The sequence below is a fragment of the Neoarius graeffei genome, chromosome 19 (genome assembly GCF_027579695.1).
Source record: "Neoarius graeffei isolate fNeoGra1 chromosome 19, fNeoGra1.pri, whole genome shotgun sequence".
Lineage (NCBI taxonomy): Eukaryota > Metazoa > Chordata > Actinopteri > Siluriformes > Ariidae > Neoarius > Neoarius graeffei.
Window position 1 is genome coordinate 61,935,560 of NC_083587.1, and position 21,188 is coordinate 61,956,747.

The 21,188-nt window shown below is 38.9% G+C and overlaps 1 protein-coding gene across 1 annotated transcript; it reads right to left on the reverse strand.

The window, feature by feature from the left end:
- Nucleotides 1–333: 333 nt before the first annotated feature.
- LOC132867640 (IgGFc-binding protein-like) lies at nt 334–20,906 on the reverse strand. Its single transcript, XM_060900615.1, has 13 exons — nt 20,858–20,906; nt 16,724–17,908; nt 16,290–16,630; nt 15,632–16,205; nt 13,633–14,231; nt 12,866–13,436; nt 12,052–12,647; nt 9,308–9,866; nt 7,006–7,202; nt 6,785–6,920; nt 4,015–4,343; nt 891–1,449; nt 334–723 (listed from the first exon to the last, which is right to left on the reverse strand). Coding segments are annotated over exons 1-13 (5,697 nt in total). The 3' UTR covers nt 334–721.
- Nucleotides 20,907–21,188: the final 282 nt, after the last annotated feature.

Below are 21,188 nucleotides of genomic sequence, written 5' to 3' on the forward strand. Positions count from 1 at the left end.
TTCTGAGTTAATCATTTGGAGGGTTAAAAGTGTTTATATTGTTGTTTATGCATTTATATATGGTACAGCCTTTACAGTATTTTCCTTAAAAAGAGGGATTTTTTATTTTGAAGGTTTAAAAGAACATTCGTATTTTTATTTCATTTTCTTATTTTGATTAGAAATAATCATTTCTTTATTAAGTAAATAATTGAGATGTATTTTTCTAAAACCCTGTGTTGTGTTACTTTATTACTTATCTGGAAAGAGGGAATGATTTCATTCTGAGAGAGACATATACAGACACATTTGGTTAAAAATCTTTATTAAAACTATAACTGAAGAAAGGTGATTTCATAGGAAGGTTAAACATTTCATGTGTGTGATTTAAAAAGAAATCCAAGATAATATTTAAAACTGAGGTAATCAGGGTTAAAAAACATTTGGTAAATACCTTAAAAGAACCCCAAAGCCCTGCTCTCATCAATATGACTGCTGAGGGGAGCGCTTCACATTGTTATGCAGTAAGATTTATTTTCTGAAATCTTGCAAGCATGCAATATCAAGAAAAACACTGATTGATTGATTGATTGATTGATTGATTGATTGATTGATTGATTGATTGATCACATTAGATAAAAAAAATTTGCAGTAGTTATATCTTCATGCCACCGATTGCTTTTCTTTAATCACAGATGACCATCATAAGTCCACGACGTCCTCCTCTTGATTATTTGCCCAGCTCTGTAACACAGCAATCACATCACGAATATTCATGAGCGATCACGTTCAACATACTTGTTGTTATTCATATCATTTGTCATGACTCCAGTGAGTGTTCAGATGCATGCTGAAATCTTAGCCAAGTGAATTTGTATGCATATTAACTACATGCGCAAATAGTTACTTACAGCAGTTAGTCATCTTCCTCCAGTTTGGTGACACAGCCGTATTTGCCCATTTGCAAATGTTTGAATAAGAGGTCAAGGCTTTGCAGTAGTCAGCATGCTTTCCGTGAGTGAGACATACATAAAAGAGACACCTGTATTTTAGCTGGTTTAATTGAATCGTACTGTTACAGTTAGCGAAAGGCCCGGTTTCGTCTCCTAGCAAGCCACAGAACTCTGGGCCACTATACCGGCGCTTCTCCTCTTCAGAGCATGACGGGAAGTGCCAGCAATCAGGGTCATTACTGGGAACGCTCCATGACTGCCCCCACTCTGTGTTGTCTTTGACAGCAACGCCATCTGGTGTGACAAAGTCATCCTCACGGTTGCCATTGTAGGTTCCACACATGCCCACGATGTTATCAAAGTAGCTACTGGATACAGTCACGTTGAAGAACGCGGCCCAGTCAAATGTGACCTCCAAACCAAAGTCTGTCTTCAGGATTCCCTTATTTCCTGATTGAATTATCGTGACACTCTTAGAGTCCAGATCCACAGGCAAGGCTGATTTTTTCCCATCAACCTAGGCACCACAAAGGAGGGAATTTCATTATTAGATATTCATATTGCATTCATGATTGGTGCATTTTAGTAGATATGGTATACTAGAACTGAATATTAAAACATATTACACATGATTTATTTAATCTCTTCATGCCACAGCACTTTCATCCATACACACAGTATATCTGAATACCTGATAAACGAATAGTGTGTTAGCCAGTTAAAAAGAGGGAGGGATTTTTCTTTAGATAATTTAAATTTTATTTTATTCAATAATAATAATAATAATAATAATAATAATAATAATAATTTTACAAAATTAATTATAATTTTATTTTATTTTATTTATGATACAATTTTATTTAATCTTTTTTTTTAGGTATTTTTTTTTAAACTAAGTACAAATAACTTTTATATTCTGTTGATTTTGGAGGCCACTACAAGCATAAAATATAAGGGCGAAACTAAAATTGTCTAAATTTTTTAAAGATGAAAGACAATTTTATTTTTGCCTTTATATTTTGTGGTTGTAGTGGCCTCCAAAATCAACAGAATATAAAACTTATTTGTACTTCGTTTTAAAAAGACACGTGTTCTTGTTTTGTTTTTCTAATACTGAACTATGTGAATAAAATATATATTTTTTCTCTTCATTAGTGATGGTGTTTATGTTGTTTATTTTCATGGCCTTGAAAACACATGCAGTCCGCATTTGGAAATAACCCATAAATAATTCAGCCTTTAGTATACTGCTAATAAATTTTTTAGTGTGTAAGAGTATGTAATGTACAAAGTAGTACAGTAAAGTAACAACAAAGTATAATGGTAATTCACTACAAAATGCACTTTTTTATTAATTGGAGTAAGCCAAAAGTATAACTGAGCATACTATTACTGCAATAAAAATATTAATGGCATATTTCTTGCATATTAGTAGGACTCTCTCAGTAAATTTTTATTATTCTATCCAAATTCACTGGATATGAGCAATCATGTGCTCTGATTGGCTACTCTACTACTAGGATATCAGCTCATATACCATAAGAAGAGAAAAACAAAATGGCAGAGTGTGTTGCTGAATCAACCGAGGATGAAATAAAAACTTTACTCGAAACCCCCCCCCAAAAATTGTTATCAAGAATTTAAAAGAAACAGAAATAGCTAAAAGAATATAGTCCCCCATCCCCACCAGTTCAGCCCAGTCGGTGGCAGTAATGCACCTTTAAGTGGGTGCCGACCACCAAAAAATACCCTAAAGAAGAAGAAGAAGAAGCAGAACCCCCCCCCCCAAAAAAAAAAAGCAACAAACTGTGGAATAAAAGTATTTGATGGGAAGAACATACCTTTTTTTATTTTTCAAGAATTATTATCACATTTTTCACAAATTGCTCCGGTCATTTCGCCGGTTTGTTTACATTCGAAGCAGAAATGATTTTGTCAGATGTTTTGTAGAAAGTTCTTATTTATCAAATTTGCAAAAAAAAAAAATGCTCTGTTTCTCAAAATCGAGTGAATGTGGATAGAATAAAATAGTTATTCCACTTAAGCTCATCATACACGGCTTATAGACAACTCGGTGTTACGCGCCTCGTCGGCTATCAACTCGTACAACTCGATTTCATGGAATAACTGTTAAATATACTTAGCATATTTATTTTTCACCAGGGTACACACCAAATTGTTTTTACTATCATCTAGTACCAGTCTTCCATGTATTCAACTTAAAAAGAGGTGAAGTGATTTTTGTTTTGAACAGCTAAAAATATTTTCACTTTACCTCTTAATGATTTTTTATGAACTGTCTGAGTTTTATATTGTTTTTACATTAATTTTCTTCTATATTCTATTTTGACACACTTTTATTATATTTTCTTATATTTATATGGTCATTTTTCCTTCTTTCTGTCACTGCTTTATTTATAGCATGACTATTATTTTTTACCTATTTTACTATTTGATTTTTGTGTACCATGATTTATTTTTGTTTTGACTTTACACTGTAAAGTACAGTACTTTGAGCTGCATTGTAAGGATATGAAAGTTTCTATATGTACACTTATTATTATTATTATTATCTCATCTCATCTCATCTCATCTCATTATCTCTAGCCGCTTTATCCTTCTACAGGGTCGCAGGCAAGCTGGAGCCTATCCCAGCTGACTACGGGCGAAAGGCGGGGTACACCCTGGACAAGTCGCCAGGTCATCACAGGGCTGACACATGGATACAGACAACCATTCACACTCACATTCACACCTATGGTCAATTTAGAGTCACCAGTTAACCTAACCTGCATGTCTTTGGACTGTGGGGGAAACCGGAGCACCCGGAGGAAACCCACGCGGACACGGGGAGAACATGCAAACTCCACACAGAAAGGCCCTCGCCGGCCCCAGGGCTCGAACCCAGGACCTTCTTGCTGTGAGGCGACAGCGCTAACCACTACACCACCGTGCCGCCTATTATTATTATTATTATTATTATTATTATTATTATGACTGATCCCCTATGTTAATAATATTCATGTATAATTATAAAAATAATAATAATAATGTATAAGAAAAAATGATGGGTTTTACTCACTATCACTTTGTTGTGGTCATGCTGAACAATGGTGATTTCATGCTGGTGGAACTTTATGGTGACTGTGTTTATGTAAGCACCCATTCTAGTGTGGCCGAGTTTGTTCTTGTTAATGATGGTGAACTCTGTGAGGGTTTTGTCTGCACCTGCTGTCTTAACCATCACATAAGAACAGGTACCCTGAAAAGTGAATTTGTTTCCATCGAAAGTTTGATAATTAGGATCTCCAGTAACTAGGCATGAGGCCTTTGAAGTGGGCACACACACTGCCTTCTTGTTCTTCTCCACACATTTTTCTTTTTGACGGCATGTTGTCTTGCTGCAGGGATCTTGAATAGATTAAAGCAATGTTGTTATTTTAAATCACATCTTTGATACAGTAGTGTTTGAGAGTTTGTGAACCCTTTAGAATTTTCTATATTTCTGCATAAATATGACCTAAAACGTCATCAGATTTTCCACACAAGTACTAAAAGTAGATAGAGAGCCCAGTTAAACAAATGAGACAAAAATATTATACTTGGTCATTTATTTATTGAGGAAAATGATCCAATATTACATATCTGTGGGTGGCAAAAGTATGTGAACCTCTAGGATTAGCAGTTAATTAGAAGGTGAAATTAGAGTCAGGTGTTTTCAATCAATGGGATGACAATCAGGTGTGAGTGGGCAGCCTGTTTTATTTAAAGAACAGGGATCTATCAAAGTCTGATCTTCACAACACATGTTTGTGGAAGTGTATCATGGCACGAATAAAGGAGATTTCTGAGGACCTCAGAAAAAGCGTTGTTGATGCTCATCAGGCTGGAAATGTTACAAAACCATCTTTAAAGAGTTTGGACTCCACCGATCCACAGTCAGACAGATTGTGTACAAATGGAGGAAATTCAAGACCACTGTTACCCTCCCCAGGAGTGGTCGACCAACAAAGATCACTCCAAGAGCAAGGCGTGTAATAGTCAGCGAAGTCACAAAGGACCTCAGGGTAACTTCTAAGCAACTGAAGGCCTCTCTCACATTGGCTAATGTTAATGTTCATGAGTCTACGATCAGGAGAACACTGAACAACAATGGTGTGCATGGCAGGGTTGCAAAGAGAAAGCCACTGCTCTCCAAAAAGAACATTGCTGCTCATCTGCAGTTTGCTAAAGATCATGTGGACAAGCCAGACGGCTATTGGAAAAATGTTTTGTGGACAGATGAGCCCAAAATAGAACTTTTTGGTTTAAATGAGAAGCGTTATGTTTGGAGAAAGGAAAACACTGCATTCCAGCATAAGAACCTTATCCCATCTGTGAAACATGGTGGTGGTAGTATCATGGTTTGGGCCTGTTTTTCTGCATCTGGGCCAGGATGGCTTGCCATCATTGATGGAACAATGAATTCTGAATTATACCAGCAAATTCTAAAGGAAAATATCAGGACGTCTGTCCATGAACTGAATCTCAAGAGAAGGTGGGTCATGCAGCAAGACAACAACCCTAAGCACACAAGTTGTTCTAGCAAAGAATGGTTAAAGAAGAATAAAGTTAATGTTTTGATATGGCCAAGTCAAAGTCCTGACCCTAATCCAATCGAAATGTTGTGGAAGGACCTGAAGCGAGCAGTTCATGTGAGGAAACCCACCAATATATCAGAGTTGAAGCTGTTCTGTATGGAGGAATGGGCTAAAATTCCTCCAAGCTGATGTGCAGGACTGACCAACAGTTACCGGAAACGTTTAGTTGCAGTTATTGCTGCACGGGAGGGTCACACCAGATACTGAAAGCAAAGGTTCACATACTTTTGCCACTCACAGATATGTAATATTGGATCATTTTCCTCAATAAATAAATGACCAAGTATAATATTTTTGTCTCATTTGTTTAACTGGGTTCTCTTTATCTACTTTTAGGACTTGTGTGAAAATCTGATGATGTTTTAGGTCTCATTTATGCAGAAATATAGAAAATTCTAAAGGGTTCACAAACTTTCAAGCACCCCTGTATACACACTGTGTCCGAAATCACTCACTACTCACTATATACTGGACTATATAGTGAGTTCACCATTTTGTAGTGCTGTCCGAATGTGTAGTGAGAATTATTACACCCTATATAGTACACTCAAAGTATCCCACAATGCACCGTGAAAAGTAGTGTACAACCAATGGTCACTAGCCAAGCGATATATCCCATCATGCATTGTGGTCACACTGAAAAAAAAGGTGTGTTGGGGTGAACGGACAGCGGAAGAAACACATTATGAATGGACATTCAAGTGCAATTAAAATAGTAAGAGAATAGAAAAAGCTAAAATAGAATAAGACAGATAAAATACAAGAAAAAAAGTTAGAGTCCAGAGCGAAGAATTGATCTAAAGCCTCAAATTTGATTTAATAAAACGCAGCGGCAAGGAAGAAAGAAAGTATTCTGCCTTGATTCAAAAGAACTGAAAGATGCAACAGACACAAAGTACTTTGTATTGATTAAAGTGGGAAATACGCTCAGTATAATATGGATTTATCACAAAAGCACACGCATGTATTTATTATTTTGAATGAAAACCCACCAGCCGCCTGATCTGGCACCTTTTAATTGTGCGACAGTAATGATGTAAATAATGGCATGGCGGAGTAGTGTCCGAAAGTGTTTTTTCATTTTACCAATGAGCTCACTATATAGTCCTCTATATATTCATTCCCTAGATAGTGAGTAGGGAGTAGTGAACGAGTGAGTTATTTTGGACACAGGGACAGTCTTTGCATAATAATGAGATTACACTGACTTACCCCACACACATGTTGGAACACCGTCCTGGTTGCGACAGACCTCCGCTTCCTTACAGTCCGTGGACTGACATAAGAATTGACCAGACTTACAGGTGCATGTCTCTTTACACTGTCTTCGGACTACTGATTCCCCAGACTGCAGGAACATATATTTTAAATATTTGACTGATTTATTTGCCAGGTAAGCCAACAAATCGATTAGAAACTGAAAAGCAATTCACCTTGTAATATCTTCCTTCCACCAAACAACCACAATCTTCTAGAAGCTTACAATCTCCTCCATCAAAGACGAAGCCTTCATCACACTGGCAGCCTTCAAGACACTCTGAACAACTAGGTGACACGGTAAGGCTGGCACAAGTTGATGTGCAAGTGTCCGCACATAGCTCGTAGTGACTTTTTTCAGGACAGGTCATTGCTGGAAAAAGAAGAAAAGGAAAAATGTATTCATTAAAAGCAACATTTGGTCATGACCAAGAAGATTCACTGACTCAAACACTGATTTGTTGAACACAATAGAAGTGAATGCCGGTCATGACCGAGAAGATTCAGTGACTCAGACACTGATTTGCTGAACGCAATAGAAGTGAATGTCGGTCATGACCGAGAAGATTCAGTGACTCAAACACTGGTGCTTTGAATGAGAGAGAAGTGACTCTCAGTCATGGCAGAAAGGATTCACTGTCTCAAATAATGATTCAAATACTGAATAAGAGACAACTGAATTTTGATCATGCACGATTTCGAAAATTCACTGACTCCAACACTGATTTGTCGAATTCAGTAGGAGCAAATCTCTTTATTGACCAAAAAGAATCAATGAGTGAACACTGATTCACTGAATGAGAGGGAATTTACATGTAAGTTAGGCACATGCCATGAAAAGCATTTCATCTTAACATTAACGTAACTGGATTAAATATTAACCCCTTCAATACCCTTGGACGAGTCATGTACGTCATGAAATCTTTTACTGCTGTGCCTTATGATGTACGCTACTCGTCACAAACACTTCCTTTTATGTACCTTACATGGCACATTACTTTTACTTCACAGTGGCACATTACTGCGAGTTGGCCTAGTGGTTAGCGTATTCGCCCCTCGATCGCAAGTTCTATTTACGGTTGGGTCATACCAAAGATCATCATAAAAATGGTACCCAGTTACTTGGAATACATGGACCCTTGGCATACATTGTGTTTTCAAGTACTAGTAATTCATGTTTATGGACAGGTTCTCATTGACAAGACCTGCTTTCTTGGTGTTTTTTTGGATGTTTTTGAAGTTGTTTTTGATTACTAAAGTTATTTTTACTCTACAGCAGTGTTTTTTGTGATTTTTCTATACAAATATTAAAAATATAAAGTTCTGAACAAGTTAAAGAAAGATTATCAAAGTATCCGAATTTTGACCTATTTTTGTCCGATACGCCGGGCACGTTACAATTAATTATGGGTGGCAGCTAAGGGGTTAACAAGACCGTCAATGACAGTGTAACTCACTCCGGCCCTGTGAGAAATCAAATCTGGGTAGAAGTTATATGCACCCCAGGTACCCCTACCTTCATACTAGAAAGAATCGAAATCAATGAAGGACTGAGAGAGAAGAACTAATTTTCATGAAATGTGGATGACGGACAACACATGATGGCATAAGCTCATCGCCTGTTGGCCATATGAGCTAACAACACTAGATCAATGAATCAGTGGTCACTGGTCAATGGTGGCATCAATGAATCTTTTCAGTAATGACTGAGATTTGCTCCTCTTGTGTTCAATGTATCAGCGTTTGAATCAGTGAATCTTCTTTTCAGTCGTGACCAAGATTCGCTTCTCTTTCATTCAGAGAATCAATTTTTGAATCAGTGGCTCTTTTGAATCAATTTTTGAATCTTCAGTAAGCGATTTATACTGGTCAGGATCACTGCAGATTGGGAGCCTATTCCAGTTCCTGTGTTCCACTGGGCATGAACTGCGAATAAATACACCCTAGCTGGGACACCAGTCCCAATCGCAGGGCACCATGCACACACAAATTTACATGCTCATTCATGCCTAGGGGCAGTTTAAAGTCAGTAGTCCACCTGCCACCTGCATGTTCAGGAGACATGAGGAGAACACCCAAACTCAGGAGCAAAAAGGGGACACTGGAGCTGTTAAGCAGCAATGCTGACAGGAAGCCATGGCCTAATGGTTAGAGAAGCAGCTTTGTGGTTGCTGGTTTGAGTCCCTGGACCAGCAAGAATGGCTGAAGTGTCCTTAAGCAAGGCGCCTAACCCCCAACTGCTCCCCAGGCTGCTCTGGGTAGGTTGTATGTCACTCTGAACAAGAGCATCTGCTAAATGCCATGTATGTAATGTAATGTAATGTAATGTAATGTAATGTGTAGGGTGACCCATTGTGCCACCATGCCACCATTAACAAGCAAAACTATTACTATCTAAGCCACAGGCAAACTCCCAGTGATGTCACTATCAAAATAAAATAGCTGCAAGGTCTTACTCTGGGTCATACAACTACTTACGGCAGAAGGTTGCATTCCTCCAGCTGCTGATGGAGATACCAGCTTGCTGACAGTGAACCACATAGTTTTGGAGATGTCTGCAAACAAGTGTCTTGTCCTTTGGTTGTGATATGACATCCTTTACACATGCATCATAGAATGGTAAAGGTGGAATTTTGGAATGACAATTAGAGAATGGGCCTTTCTTCGAAGTTAGGATCTTGCAGTCACTGTCTTTATCTGTTCCACCCTCTGGGCATGTCGAGCCTGGTGGACACCCTGTGTGACAGTTCACTCCTTCCTGAATTATCTGCCATGCTTCCACAAATTTCTCAGCGGAGGAAGCCTGCTTACTATCTGGTGTTAGTAAATCATCTGCCTTCTTGTCGTTATAATTACCACACAGACCTTGAACAGCATTTTTGTAAGTGGAAGGGAGTTCAACTGTGGCCATTGACACGGTGTCATAGGTCACCTTCAGTCCAAAAGAAGTTTCCAAGATAATGAATGCACCACCCTGATAGACCTTCACCAGTCCTTCTTCGAGTGTTACTGGGAGAAAAGCTTTAACATCATCCACCTGCCAAAAAAAAAAAAAAAATACAGTGACAATTTCCAAGGGGGATTCTTACCATTCTTACCACGTAAAAAGACAAATAACGTTCAGGTGGTAGTGCCCTGGCATGCAGAAATCCTGGTTGTTCAGATGTTATACTGTTAAACCCACCAAAAAGGCCTTTTGCTATCAGTATACATATCTGATCAGCTCTGTGGTTTAATCTTGGAGGATGCGGAATTGTATTTAGAACTCAAAAATATACCAAGAGTCTTCTTTTTACCCCCAAATTAAATGGCAGATGAGCCAACTGACACATATACTGCAAAAATGGCATTTTAGTGAGTGGAAGTCTCATCTCATCATCTCTAGCCGCTTTATCCTTCTACAGGGTCGCAGGCAAGCTGGAGCCTATCCCAGCTGACTACGGGCGAAAGGCGGGGTACACCCTGGACAAGTCGCCAGGTCATCACAGGACTGACACATAGACACCCATTCACACTCTCATTCACACCTACGGTCAATTTAGAGTCACCAGTTAACCTAACCTGCATGTCTTTGGACTGTGGGGGAAACCGGAGCACCCGGAGGAAACCCACGCAGACACGTGGAGAACATGCAAACTCCGCACAGAAAGGCCCCCACCGGCCACGGGGCTCGAACCCAGACCTTCTTGCTGTGAGGCGACAGCGCTAACCACAACACCATCGTGCCACCCGTGAGTGGAAGTATCTTGAATATAGTTATATTTATCTTTTATTTCCTAGTATAAGATTATAAAAACCAAATATAAGATTATTAAACTATAGACATTTTTTTCACTAATTTCAGTATTGAATATTGAAGATTGAATATTGTCCCAACATTTTTTGGAAAGTGTAGCAGGCGTCACATTCAGAATGAGTGTATATTTATGAAAAAAAAAACTACAATAAAGTTTATCAGTTTGAACATTAAATTTATTGTCTTTGTATAGTATTCAATTGAATATAGGTCGAAAACCATTTACAAATCATTGCATTCTGTGTTGATTTACATTTTACACAGCATCCTAACTTTGTTTGGAATTGGGGTTTTAGAAAGAAAAAAATAATCTGCCAATAGAATGAGATATCAAGCTCAAACTTAATGAAAACAAAATAGGGATAATAATCTTTCATTATGTTTACTGCAAGTTTATAAAAGAACATACTAAATGAGACCGTCAGTGATGGCATAACTCATTCCGACCTCGTCTAGTCCAGAAGGAACAATCTAAATTGCGCAATAAATGTTGCTAGCTATATAAACTACATACTATACAAGCTATATACAAGCTATATATAAAAGCGATATCCACCCTAGGAATGCCGACCTATTTGCCAGAAAGAATCCAAAACGGCGAGGAATTGACCGAGAAGAAGCGATTTTTGTTGAACTGCTCATTAAGGCTTAATTAGTCCATAACTTCATTAACAATTGTCATAAGGCAAATCTAGGTAGAAGTTCTATGCACCCTAAGTACCCCACCTTCATGATAGAAAGAATAAAAATCGGTGAAGAATTGAGGGAGAAGAAGAGAATTGGTGGAAACTGCCCGTTAGGGCTTAATTACTCCATATCTTCATTATTAATTGCAATTATGCAAATCTGGGTAGAAGCTATATGCAACCCAGGCAGACCTACCTTTCTGCCAAAAAGAATAAAAATTGATGAAGAATTGAGAGAGAAGAAGCGATTTTCGTGAAATGTCAACAACGACGACAGATGGACAACACATGATGGGATAAACTCATCACATGAGCTAACAATGAAATTTGACTATATTCAAGATGTTTCCACTTTCTAAGATGTTTTTTTTTTTTTGCAGTGTGAATCTGGAATATTTGAGAGTTGGGTTGATGTTTTGAACTCTCTGATATTAACCAACACCACCTGGAAGCCTTGATTTTTCCCACTTGAAGGTTGTTGTTGTTTTGCATCAAGCTTAATGGAGAATGGTTTGAGTTCATCAAAAATCTACAAATGTATGTTTGACTTTCGATAAGTATCTATTTAAGATTAGTTAATTATATTTATTACAGGTTCCCACAATCTGTCAACTCTGTTACTTTACAGATCATTTAATGCAAGGTAATGCAATTTTCACGTAATATTATCTATGTAGCTGGCATCTGGACATCTTCATAATATCACCCCTTATGGATAAAAATACAGCTAAACAAATTACCCTTATTTCCCATGGATGTCCAGGAATCAGGGCAATCATATAATCATCTAAATTTATGTTGATTCTTCTTGTGACCACTATGTCAGATGATACTTCCTGCACTGTGACACTGAAAGGTATTATCTTCACATCTGCAGTCTGGACTGTTTCCACCAATCTGTACAAACAGTTCCCTTGCACACTGATCTGGTTTCCATCATATGAGTTGTAGATCCCAGATCCAGAGATTGAGCAAGATCCTTTTCCATCAGGATAGCAGGCTTGAATCCCGTCACGGATTTCACATTGCTCATTAGGGCCGCAGGAGAAATCGTTTTTGCATGTGACTTTTCCTTGCTCCTCACAGACACACCTCTCACTGCACTTGCCTTTGGGGTAAAAGGCTTGGCCCAGGTTATAGTACTGGCCTTCATACGCACATCCACATCGCTCCATTGGCACACACTCGCTGTTGCTCAGGACAAATCCATCATCACACACACAGCCTTCAGTGCAGGGTGCACGCTGGCAAGCCATGGGCTCTGTGAAGCCGTTGCAGGTCTGGGGACATCCAGCACCACACACATCATAGTGGCTATTTGCTTTGCAGGATGCAGCTGTGAAAAGAGTATCAGAGACTAGTTAATCACACACACACACACACACACACACACACACACACACACACACACACACAGTCACCTCCAAGTAGAATGGGTAATGGATATCAAGATGACCTGAAATGAATGCCATATTTAAATAACAAGGGATAGGGCTAGGAACTGGAATACATAATTAAGGTAAAATGTTCTCATAATACTTCATAAGAACTTACGACAGAAATGATCAGTTCTCCATTTCCCCACGATGATGAGTGCTTCCTGGCATGCAGCCGTGTAGGCTGTAAGTGCGCCGCAGAGGGCTGTAGAATGACCACCGTACATACACAGATCATACACGCAGTCTTCATAGAACTTGGTGGGATTGATTTGGCTATGGCATGCTTTAAATGGGCCATTTGTGTCTGTAATCAGGCTACAAGGTTTTGTGAAAACATCCTTATTCCTTTCAGCAGCATCACATTTGGGACACTTTTGGCCTTTGCACTCTTCTGAGCAATCAGAATCATTTCTGGCTTTCCAGCTGTTTCCAAATGCAGTTGGGTTTGTTGTAATGACTTTGTTTGGGAAGGCCAGGTCGTCATTTGTGTTTCCATTCCAATTACCACAAAGACCTCCTACCAGGTTACTGTATGTGCTGGGGAGAGTGATGTCAACGTAACTATGCCAGTTAAATTTGACCTTCATGCCAAAATTTGTTTGAACAACTCCAAAATAACCATTGTGGAATATGGATAGCTGACCATCCTCTGTCTCAAATGGCAAATTTACAAAGAGGTTGTTGACCTATGAAAAAGATGGAAAGATTATTATGCATTACTTTTTTCCACTGTACACTATTAGTCAGTTAAATTAGAGCTACAAGTACATGCACTTTAACTGTCATCGCGAATAAAAAATTATTTGTCAAATAGTTACTACATAATTAGCCATTTATATGTGTACAAGGTCAAAGCTCTAAGGCAGGATTACCAACACTTACCAACACTTTACCAAAATAGTCTTTAGTCATGATAATAGTGTAGCCAAAAATTTTGATCTCCACAGTTTTGGTGAAGGAAACAGCCTTATTCAGTCCTCTGTTTTCATTCTTGACAAGAACTTCGAAGGGCACCAGTGCCTTGTCAGATGTGTCGACCAGTTTAGAAAGGTAATATGTGCAAGTACCTTGGAAATCAAAGCGCCTCCTGTCAAAGGTTGAATAGTGTGGATCTCCACTGCCCACACAATGCCCGTAGGATAGTGGATAGCAACCTTTCACACCATTCTGGACTTTACACTCTTCGGATTTCTTGCACTTTGTGGATACACACTTGACCTGTCCTGATATGCAGGAGCATTTCTGATTGCAGGTCTGGTCACCCCAGAATGTCACACCAGGAATATAATAACGGTTTTTATAGGTACAGCCACATTGCGCCAATGCCACACACTGGTCTCCACTGAGGACAAAACCTTTATTGCACTGGCAGCCCTCCAAACAAGGCTTTTCACATTTGCTTGGTGCATCTTGATCTGCACAGGAGGCAGGGCATGCTGTTCCACAAGGCTCATAGTGGCTGTTTACTGGGCATTGCAATGCTGTTAATGTATGAAAAAGAAACATTTACAAGATTAAATTAACTTCCTTTAAGAGTCAGGAAACATTAGACTTGGAGATTTAATTCAGTGATGTAAATTCAAAATTACAACAATTACCAAACAAGATCGTCAGTGACGGCGTAGCTCACTCTGGCCCTATCTAGTCCAGAAAGAACGATCTAAAGTGGGCCACCTTATGCAATAAATGTTGCAACCTATATACACTGTATATAAGCTATATATAGAAGCGATATCCACCCTAAGAATACTGACCTATTTGCCAGAAAGAATCCTAAACGGCGAGGAATTGACCGAGAAGAAACGATTTTTGTTGAACTGCTCATTAAGACTTAATTAGTCCATATCTTCATTAATAATTGTAATGAAACAAATCTGGGTAGAAGTTATATGCATCCTAGATACCTCTACCTTCATTACAGAAAGAATCAAAATCGGTGAAGAATTGAGGGAGAAGAAGCGATTTGTGTGGAAACTGCTCATTAGGGCTTAATTACTCCATATAAACATTATTAATTGCAATTATACAAATTGGGGTAGAAGCTATGTGCACTGGGCGGCACGGTGGTGTAGTGGTTAGCACTGTCGCCTCACAACAAGAAGGTTCTGGGTTCGAGCCCAGTAGCTAACGGGGGCCTTTCTGTGTGGAGTTTGCATGTGTCTCCCCACGTCTGCATGGGTTTCCTTCACAGTCCAAAGACATGCAGGTTCGGCTAATTGGTGGCTCTAAATTGACTGTAGGTGTGGCTAATTGGTGGCTCTAAATTGACTGTAGGTGTGAATGGTTGTTTGTCTCTATGTGTCGGCCCTGCGATGACCTGCTGACCTGTCCAGGGTGTACCCCGCCTCTCACCCATAGTCAGCTGGGATTCAAATTCAAAAAACTTTATTTGTCCTCTAGGGGCAATTTAAAGGCATGCAGAGAAGCACAGTTAAGCACATAATAAAAAACAAACAAACAAACATTAAACACAAAAATTATGACAGTGTGCAAGGTAGCAGTACGTGGATAAATAACTGTACAGTAGTACAATATGTATAAATATGATAATTTAAAAAAATATATGGATAAAAGTTGGATATACTCCAACTTGCCTGCGACCCTGCACAGGATAAGCGGTTATGGATAATGGATGGATGGATGGATGGATGGCTATATGCACCCCAGGCAGACCTATCATCCTGTCCAAAAAAAATCGGTGAAGAATTGAGAGAGAAGAAGCGATTTTTGTGAAATGTGCATGATGCCGGACGGATGATGGACAACACATGATGGCATAAGCTCATCGCCTGTCAGCCAGATGAGCTAATAAACTATGCATGCATTTCCAAATATGTTAAAGATATCTAATATCACAATTAATTGAACTGTCTTCACTTACGACACTCAGACAGAATCCTCCAGTTGGCTTCGATCTTCACTCCAGCTGCCATACAAGCCTCAGCATAGCTCTGCATGTTTTCACAGAGTAAACGTCTAATGCCTCTGTTGATGCACACGTCGTACACACAATTGTCTAAGTATGCACTTGGGTCAACAGTCTTGTGGCACTTGGCAAATGGCCCTTTTTGTTCTGCCATGAGACCACAGTAATTGTTTGCACTATATGTTTCTTTAAGCTCAGGTGAGCAGAGGAGGCACTTGCCCTGACAGTCATCATGGCAGAACAAGTCATTGTCTGAAACTTTCCAGCTCTTGGCAAACATCAGGATAGTGGCAAGTTTCCTTCCCTTGGGGTCTAACAGCTCATCTCCCAAGTCTCCATTGTAGTTTCCACAAAGTCCACCAAGTGACCCAAAGTAAGTGCTGGGCACTGTTATGTATAGCATCATGTTCCAGTCATATTTCACCTCTAAGCCAAAGTCTGTCGTTATGAGGGCATTCCAACCACTTTGCACCACTTGTATCTTTCCTTCAGCAAGATGTACAGGCAAGTAAGTGATTTCACCATCCACCTGAAAAGGGTACAGAAGCAAAATGAATGTTTTCTCAAAAAAAAATTAACAGCCAATTAACATTTGTATATTTGCTCAACTTACCTCAACAACACCCCTTGTCTTACTGACAACTATTTTATGATTGTACACATTTAGTGATACTGTCCTCACATAGGACACCAAATTACTCCCCCTGCGATTATTCTTTGCCAAAACTGTGAAGGGGACAAGGCCTTTCTCAGTTTTTACAGTAGTAGCCATGGTGTAGGTGCACGTGCCCTGGAAATCGTATTGTTTCCCATCAAAAGTTCTGTAGTGTGGATCCCCGGTAGCCCAACATGTTGATGTGTCAACATTGACACAGACACCGTTCTCGCACCTCTGTCTCCAACGGCATTTAACAGACTCGCAGGGATTTGGCGGAGGTGGTGGTGGAGAAGGCTCTGAAAGACAAAGCTTAGAATTTGAGTGTTTTTCATTCAAAGGTAATTTAATTTGTTTGAATATAAATTGTCCTTATACAGATTATGACCTACCGTTGCACACTCCTGTTGTGGCATAACCATGCCTGTTTTTCCCACCATAAATGTAGACAGCTTGTGGTTTCTCACTGGTTATGGTTAAAGGGCCTTTTGTTTTACCCATTGGTTTAATTGCCCAACTATACTTCATGTTGGCAGGAAAAAGATTCAGTTTCAAGACACCCAAAATAGATTGACTGGGGTCCTCCTCTGAGACAACAACAGCATAATTGTCATACGTATCTTGTCCATAAACAGTCCATGTTTTGGACATTTGTGATACAGGAATTATGTTAGTCAAGAACTCATCATTGGGGAAGTTGGAACTAGAAAACATAACCATTATCTTTTTATTGCTTCGGATTACAGTTGGCAAAGTAACTGAAGCATCAAGAAGTTCTCCAGAAGAAAGTGACTTTTTCTGGGGTAATGGGCCGTGAAAAATTGTCACATCAGTATTATCCTCAGTTGCAATAACATGTACTGTATCCTGGCCATAATATAAGCCATGCATGGGAGGGACTAAGTACTCATCAGAGAGCAACTCTATTGGCACCAGCTGTTCATAGACATGCTCGCAGGCACCAGTGATTATGAGGCACTCGTGTCCTCCCAGGACGGCTACAGGGAACTGAGACTCAATCTTAGTTCCTGTTAAGGTCTTCATACTCTGAAGCAGATAAACTTCATAAGGACCTAATTTAATAGACTTCATCATTCCTCGCTGCAAGTGTACATTGTTTTGAAGCTGGAGGTTGGAATATGGTAGAATATTAATTGTGTTGGCGTCCTTGCCATTGACGATAGCCACAATTTTATTGAAGGAAGGCCCTTCTGGAGTGAAGGCAACATAGCTCTTGCCAAGTTGGTGATTGGGAAAGATCACACTGCTGTCTCCAGTATATGATTTGATGTGAGAGGACACCACTGAGATGTCTGTATTAGAGGTAATCAGCACTGTTTTGGCTGAGACTCCAGCTTGACCAATCTCAGCTCTGGCTGGGAGGGTGATGTAGCTGGTAGAACCTCTGTTTATACTTAGTGTTTCTCTATAATTGAGCCCCTTGATTTCGACTGTAACAAGAGCTGAGGCCTCGTAGGCTGTGATGGTAAGCCTGGGTCTGGCTGAGCCGTCATTACCCTTAAAATTAGGCATGAAGGTAGTGATGAACTCCCGGCCTAATGGGCAACCACTGACTGCTGCAGAGAGAGAGAGAGAGAGAGAGAGAGAGAGGTAAAAAAAGTACTGTTAGCTACTTTGTACTGTTATGTGCATATAATACAGTACCAGTGAAAAGTTTGGGTATACCTTCTGATTCAATGTCTTTGCTTATTTTTATGAATTAAGTCACTTCACGGTGGCACGGTGGTGTAGTGGTTAGCGCTGTTGCCTCACAGCAAGAAGGTTCTGGGTTCGAGCCCCGTGGCCGGCGAGGGCCTTTCTATGTGGAGTTTGCATGTTCTTCCCGTGTCCGCGTGGGTTTCCTCCGGGTGCTCCGGTTTCCCCCACAGTCCAAAGACATGCAGGTTAGGTTAACTGGTGACTCTAAATTGGCCATAGGTGTGAATGTGAGTGTGAATGGTTGTCTGTGTCTATGTGTCAGCCTTGTGATGACCTGGCGACTTGTCCAGGGTGTACCCCGCCTTTCGCCCGTAGTCAGCTGGGATAGGCTCCAGCTTGCCTGCGACCCTGTAGAACAGGATAAAGCGGCTACAGATAATGAGATGAGATGAAGTCACTTCACGTCTTAAAGTAATGATGGATGTCGTTTCTCTTTACTTAGTCGAGCGGTTCTTGACAGAAAATGGATTACTCCAGTTATGGATGGAATAGGGCTGTTAACTGTGTTTTTATTATTTACTGTTTACTGTTTGATCTCAGACGCATTAAGGAGGCAAGAAACTTGTCCACTAATTAACTTTTGATGAGGCACAGCTGTTAATTGAAAAGCATTCTTATGAAGCTCATCTCATCTCATCTCATCTCATCTCATTATCTGTAGCTGCTTTATCCTGTTCTACAGGGTCGCAGGCAAGCTGGAGCCTATCCCAGCTGACTACGGGTGAAAGGCAGGGTACACCCTGGTTAAGATAATACCAATAGTGTGCAAAGCATCATCAAGGTAAAGGATAGATACTTTGAAAAATCTAAAATATGAAACATTTTGTTTTTTTAAACACTTTTTTGCCTCCCGCATAATTCCATATATGTTCCAGGTGTTATTTCATAATTTTGGCCTCTTCAGTATTGTTCTACAATGTAGAACATAATCAAAATACAGAAAAACCTATGAATGAGTAGAGTAGGGATGTACAAACTTTTTACTGGTATTGTAGATTAATTGTGGTTATACACAAAGGGCAAGACCAAGATTTTGTTTCTGCTAAAGAAAAAGGTAACATCATTGTAAGTAACCATATTTTACTTCTGAGTCAGAATTCAGAGAGTAGGAAAAACTGAATCCCCATGCCAAGGAAAAAAATATATTAAATTATGTAGTTTTTAAGTATAGTATAATCCATAATTCATTCAGACTTATAGTGATATCTTCACAGGCTGAATTTCACAGTCAGATAGAGTGGTAAGCACATACACCAATCAGCATAACATTAAAACCATTGACAGGTGAAGTGAATAATTAACAATTATTCCACGGAATTGAGTCATACATGAGCTGAAAGCCGACGCATAGCGCCAAATTGGCTATAAGCCATGTATGACGAGATTGAGTGGAATAACTGTTTTAGAAAGAAAGAAAGAAAGCACAACTTTATTCATCACACACTTGTGAAATTCCTCTCTGCATTTAACCCATCTTTATTCTATCCACATTCACTGGATTTTGAGAAACTGAGCATTTTTATTTTTTGCAAATTCGATAAATAAAAACTTTATAAAAAACGTCCGACAAAATCATTTCTGCTTTGGCGGACTTCTTAAAAACCTATCAATGGCTGCACGAATTGTCTTTCGTGTTTGTTTGTTTTTCGTAGAAAATGCCGTCTTGCTGTCACGCCAAGGTATACAATAGCTTTAGACATTTATTTAATTCTTCCTTGGACATTTCAGTGATGTAATTTTCAAACTTCTTTCCGCTTTTAAACCAATCTAAAAAATTCAACAAATTTTAATGCTTAAAGATGAAGAATGTAAACAAACAAACCAGCGAAATGACAGGAGCAATTTGTGAAAAATGCTATAATAATAGTAATTCTTGAAAAGTAAAAAAGATATGTTCTTACCATCAAATACTTTCATTCCATATTTTGTTGCTTTTTTATTTTATTGAGGGTTTTTTTTCGAGTAGAGTTTTTATTTCATCCTCAGTTGGTTTAGCAAAACGCTCTGCCATTTTGTTTTTCTCTACTCACGGTATATGAGCTGATAGCCTAGTAATAGAGTAGCCAATCAGAGCGTGCGATTGCTCATATCCAGTGAATGTGGATATAATAACCTTGAATTATCTCATTACAGTGTCACCTGTCAAGGGGTGGGATATATTAAGCATCAAGAGAACAATCAGTTCTTGAAGTTGATGTGTTGGAATCAGGAAAAATGGGCGAGCGTAAACATCTGAGCGACTTTGAGAAGGGCCAAATTGTGATGGTTATATGACCGGCTCTGAGCATCTCCAAAATGGCACATCTTGTGGGGTGTTCCCGGTATGCAGTTGTTAGTACCTACCAAACGTTGTCCAGGGATCCTAAGGACAACTGGTCACTGCTCACCATATACAAGCTGACTATATTGAAATCTTTTATGATGTAGTTTCGATGCACTCAAAGAATGTCTGTTCATTAATATTCCTTTTGAATAATTTTTAATTTATTCATGAGATTTAGTCCTAAGTGAATATATTCGCAGCAGCAATCAATACTCTAATATGATTTTAGGAGTTATTTAGCTATATCTCTGATTTTATAACAATAAAATAAAGCTTATATTAAAATAAAGAGCATATGTTATAGGCTATTCAGCACAGTTATTGGCAATATAAGTAATATTTATCTTTAATCATCTTCCCTCAAACAGAATGAGTTTAAATAATGTTCATATATACCGTCAATACTTAGCTCAATGTTTTAATTTTTTTTTTTTAACACAGAAACCATGTACATACTGATGAACATCCTGATTTCTTAGCTTACCATTTGCATTTAGAATGCCAATGCAGAGCAGGAAAAATTTAATCCCCATGTCTGTAAAAAAATTATGTTAAATAGCATTATTTTCAAGAATTGATCCAAAATTAATTCAGACCTTTAGTGCTATATTCATAGGCAGAGTAAAGACATACATACCTGCAACCTACAATAAGTGACACCTATCATAGGAGGTTTAAATAGCATTGCAGATGAGATCATTCTCAAATATTTATCTAAGTGTTTGTCAGGAACAGGATCTAATTTTTATATGTTTTTGTGCAAATCTACAATCATATTTGTGTATGTAGTTGCTCATCATAAAAGTATTATCAGT

Coding starts and splice junctions, on each gene's coding strand:
- LOC132867640 (XM_060900615.1), bottom strand. CDS start 20,906: ATGGGGATTAAATTTTTCCTGCTCTGCATTGGCATTCTAAATGCAAAT. Junction 13,437..13,632: donor ACTATTTTGGTAAAGTGTTG/GTAAGTGTTGGT, acceptor TCTTTTTCATAG/GTCAACAACCTCTTTGTAAA. Junction 1,450..4,014: donor ATGACCACAACAAAGTGATA/GTGAGTAAAACC, acceptor TGTGGTGCCTAG/GTTGATGGGAAAAAATCAGC.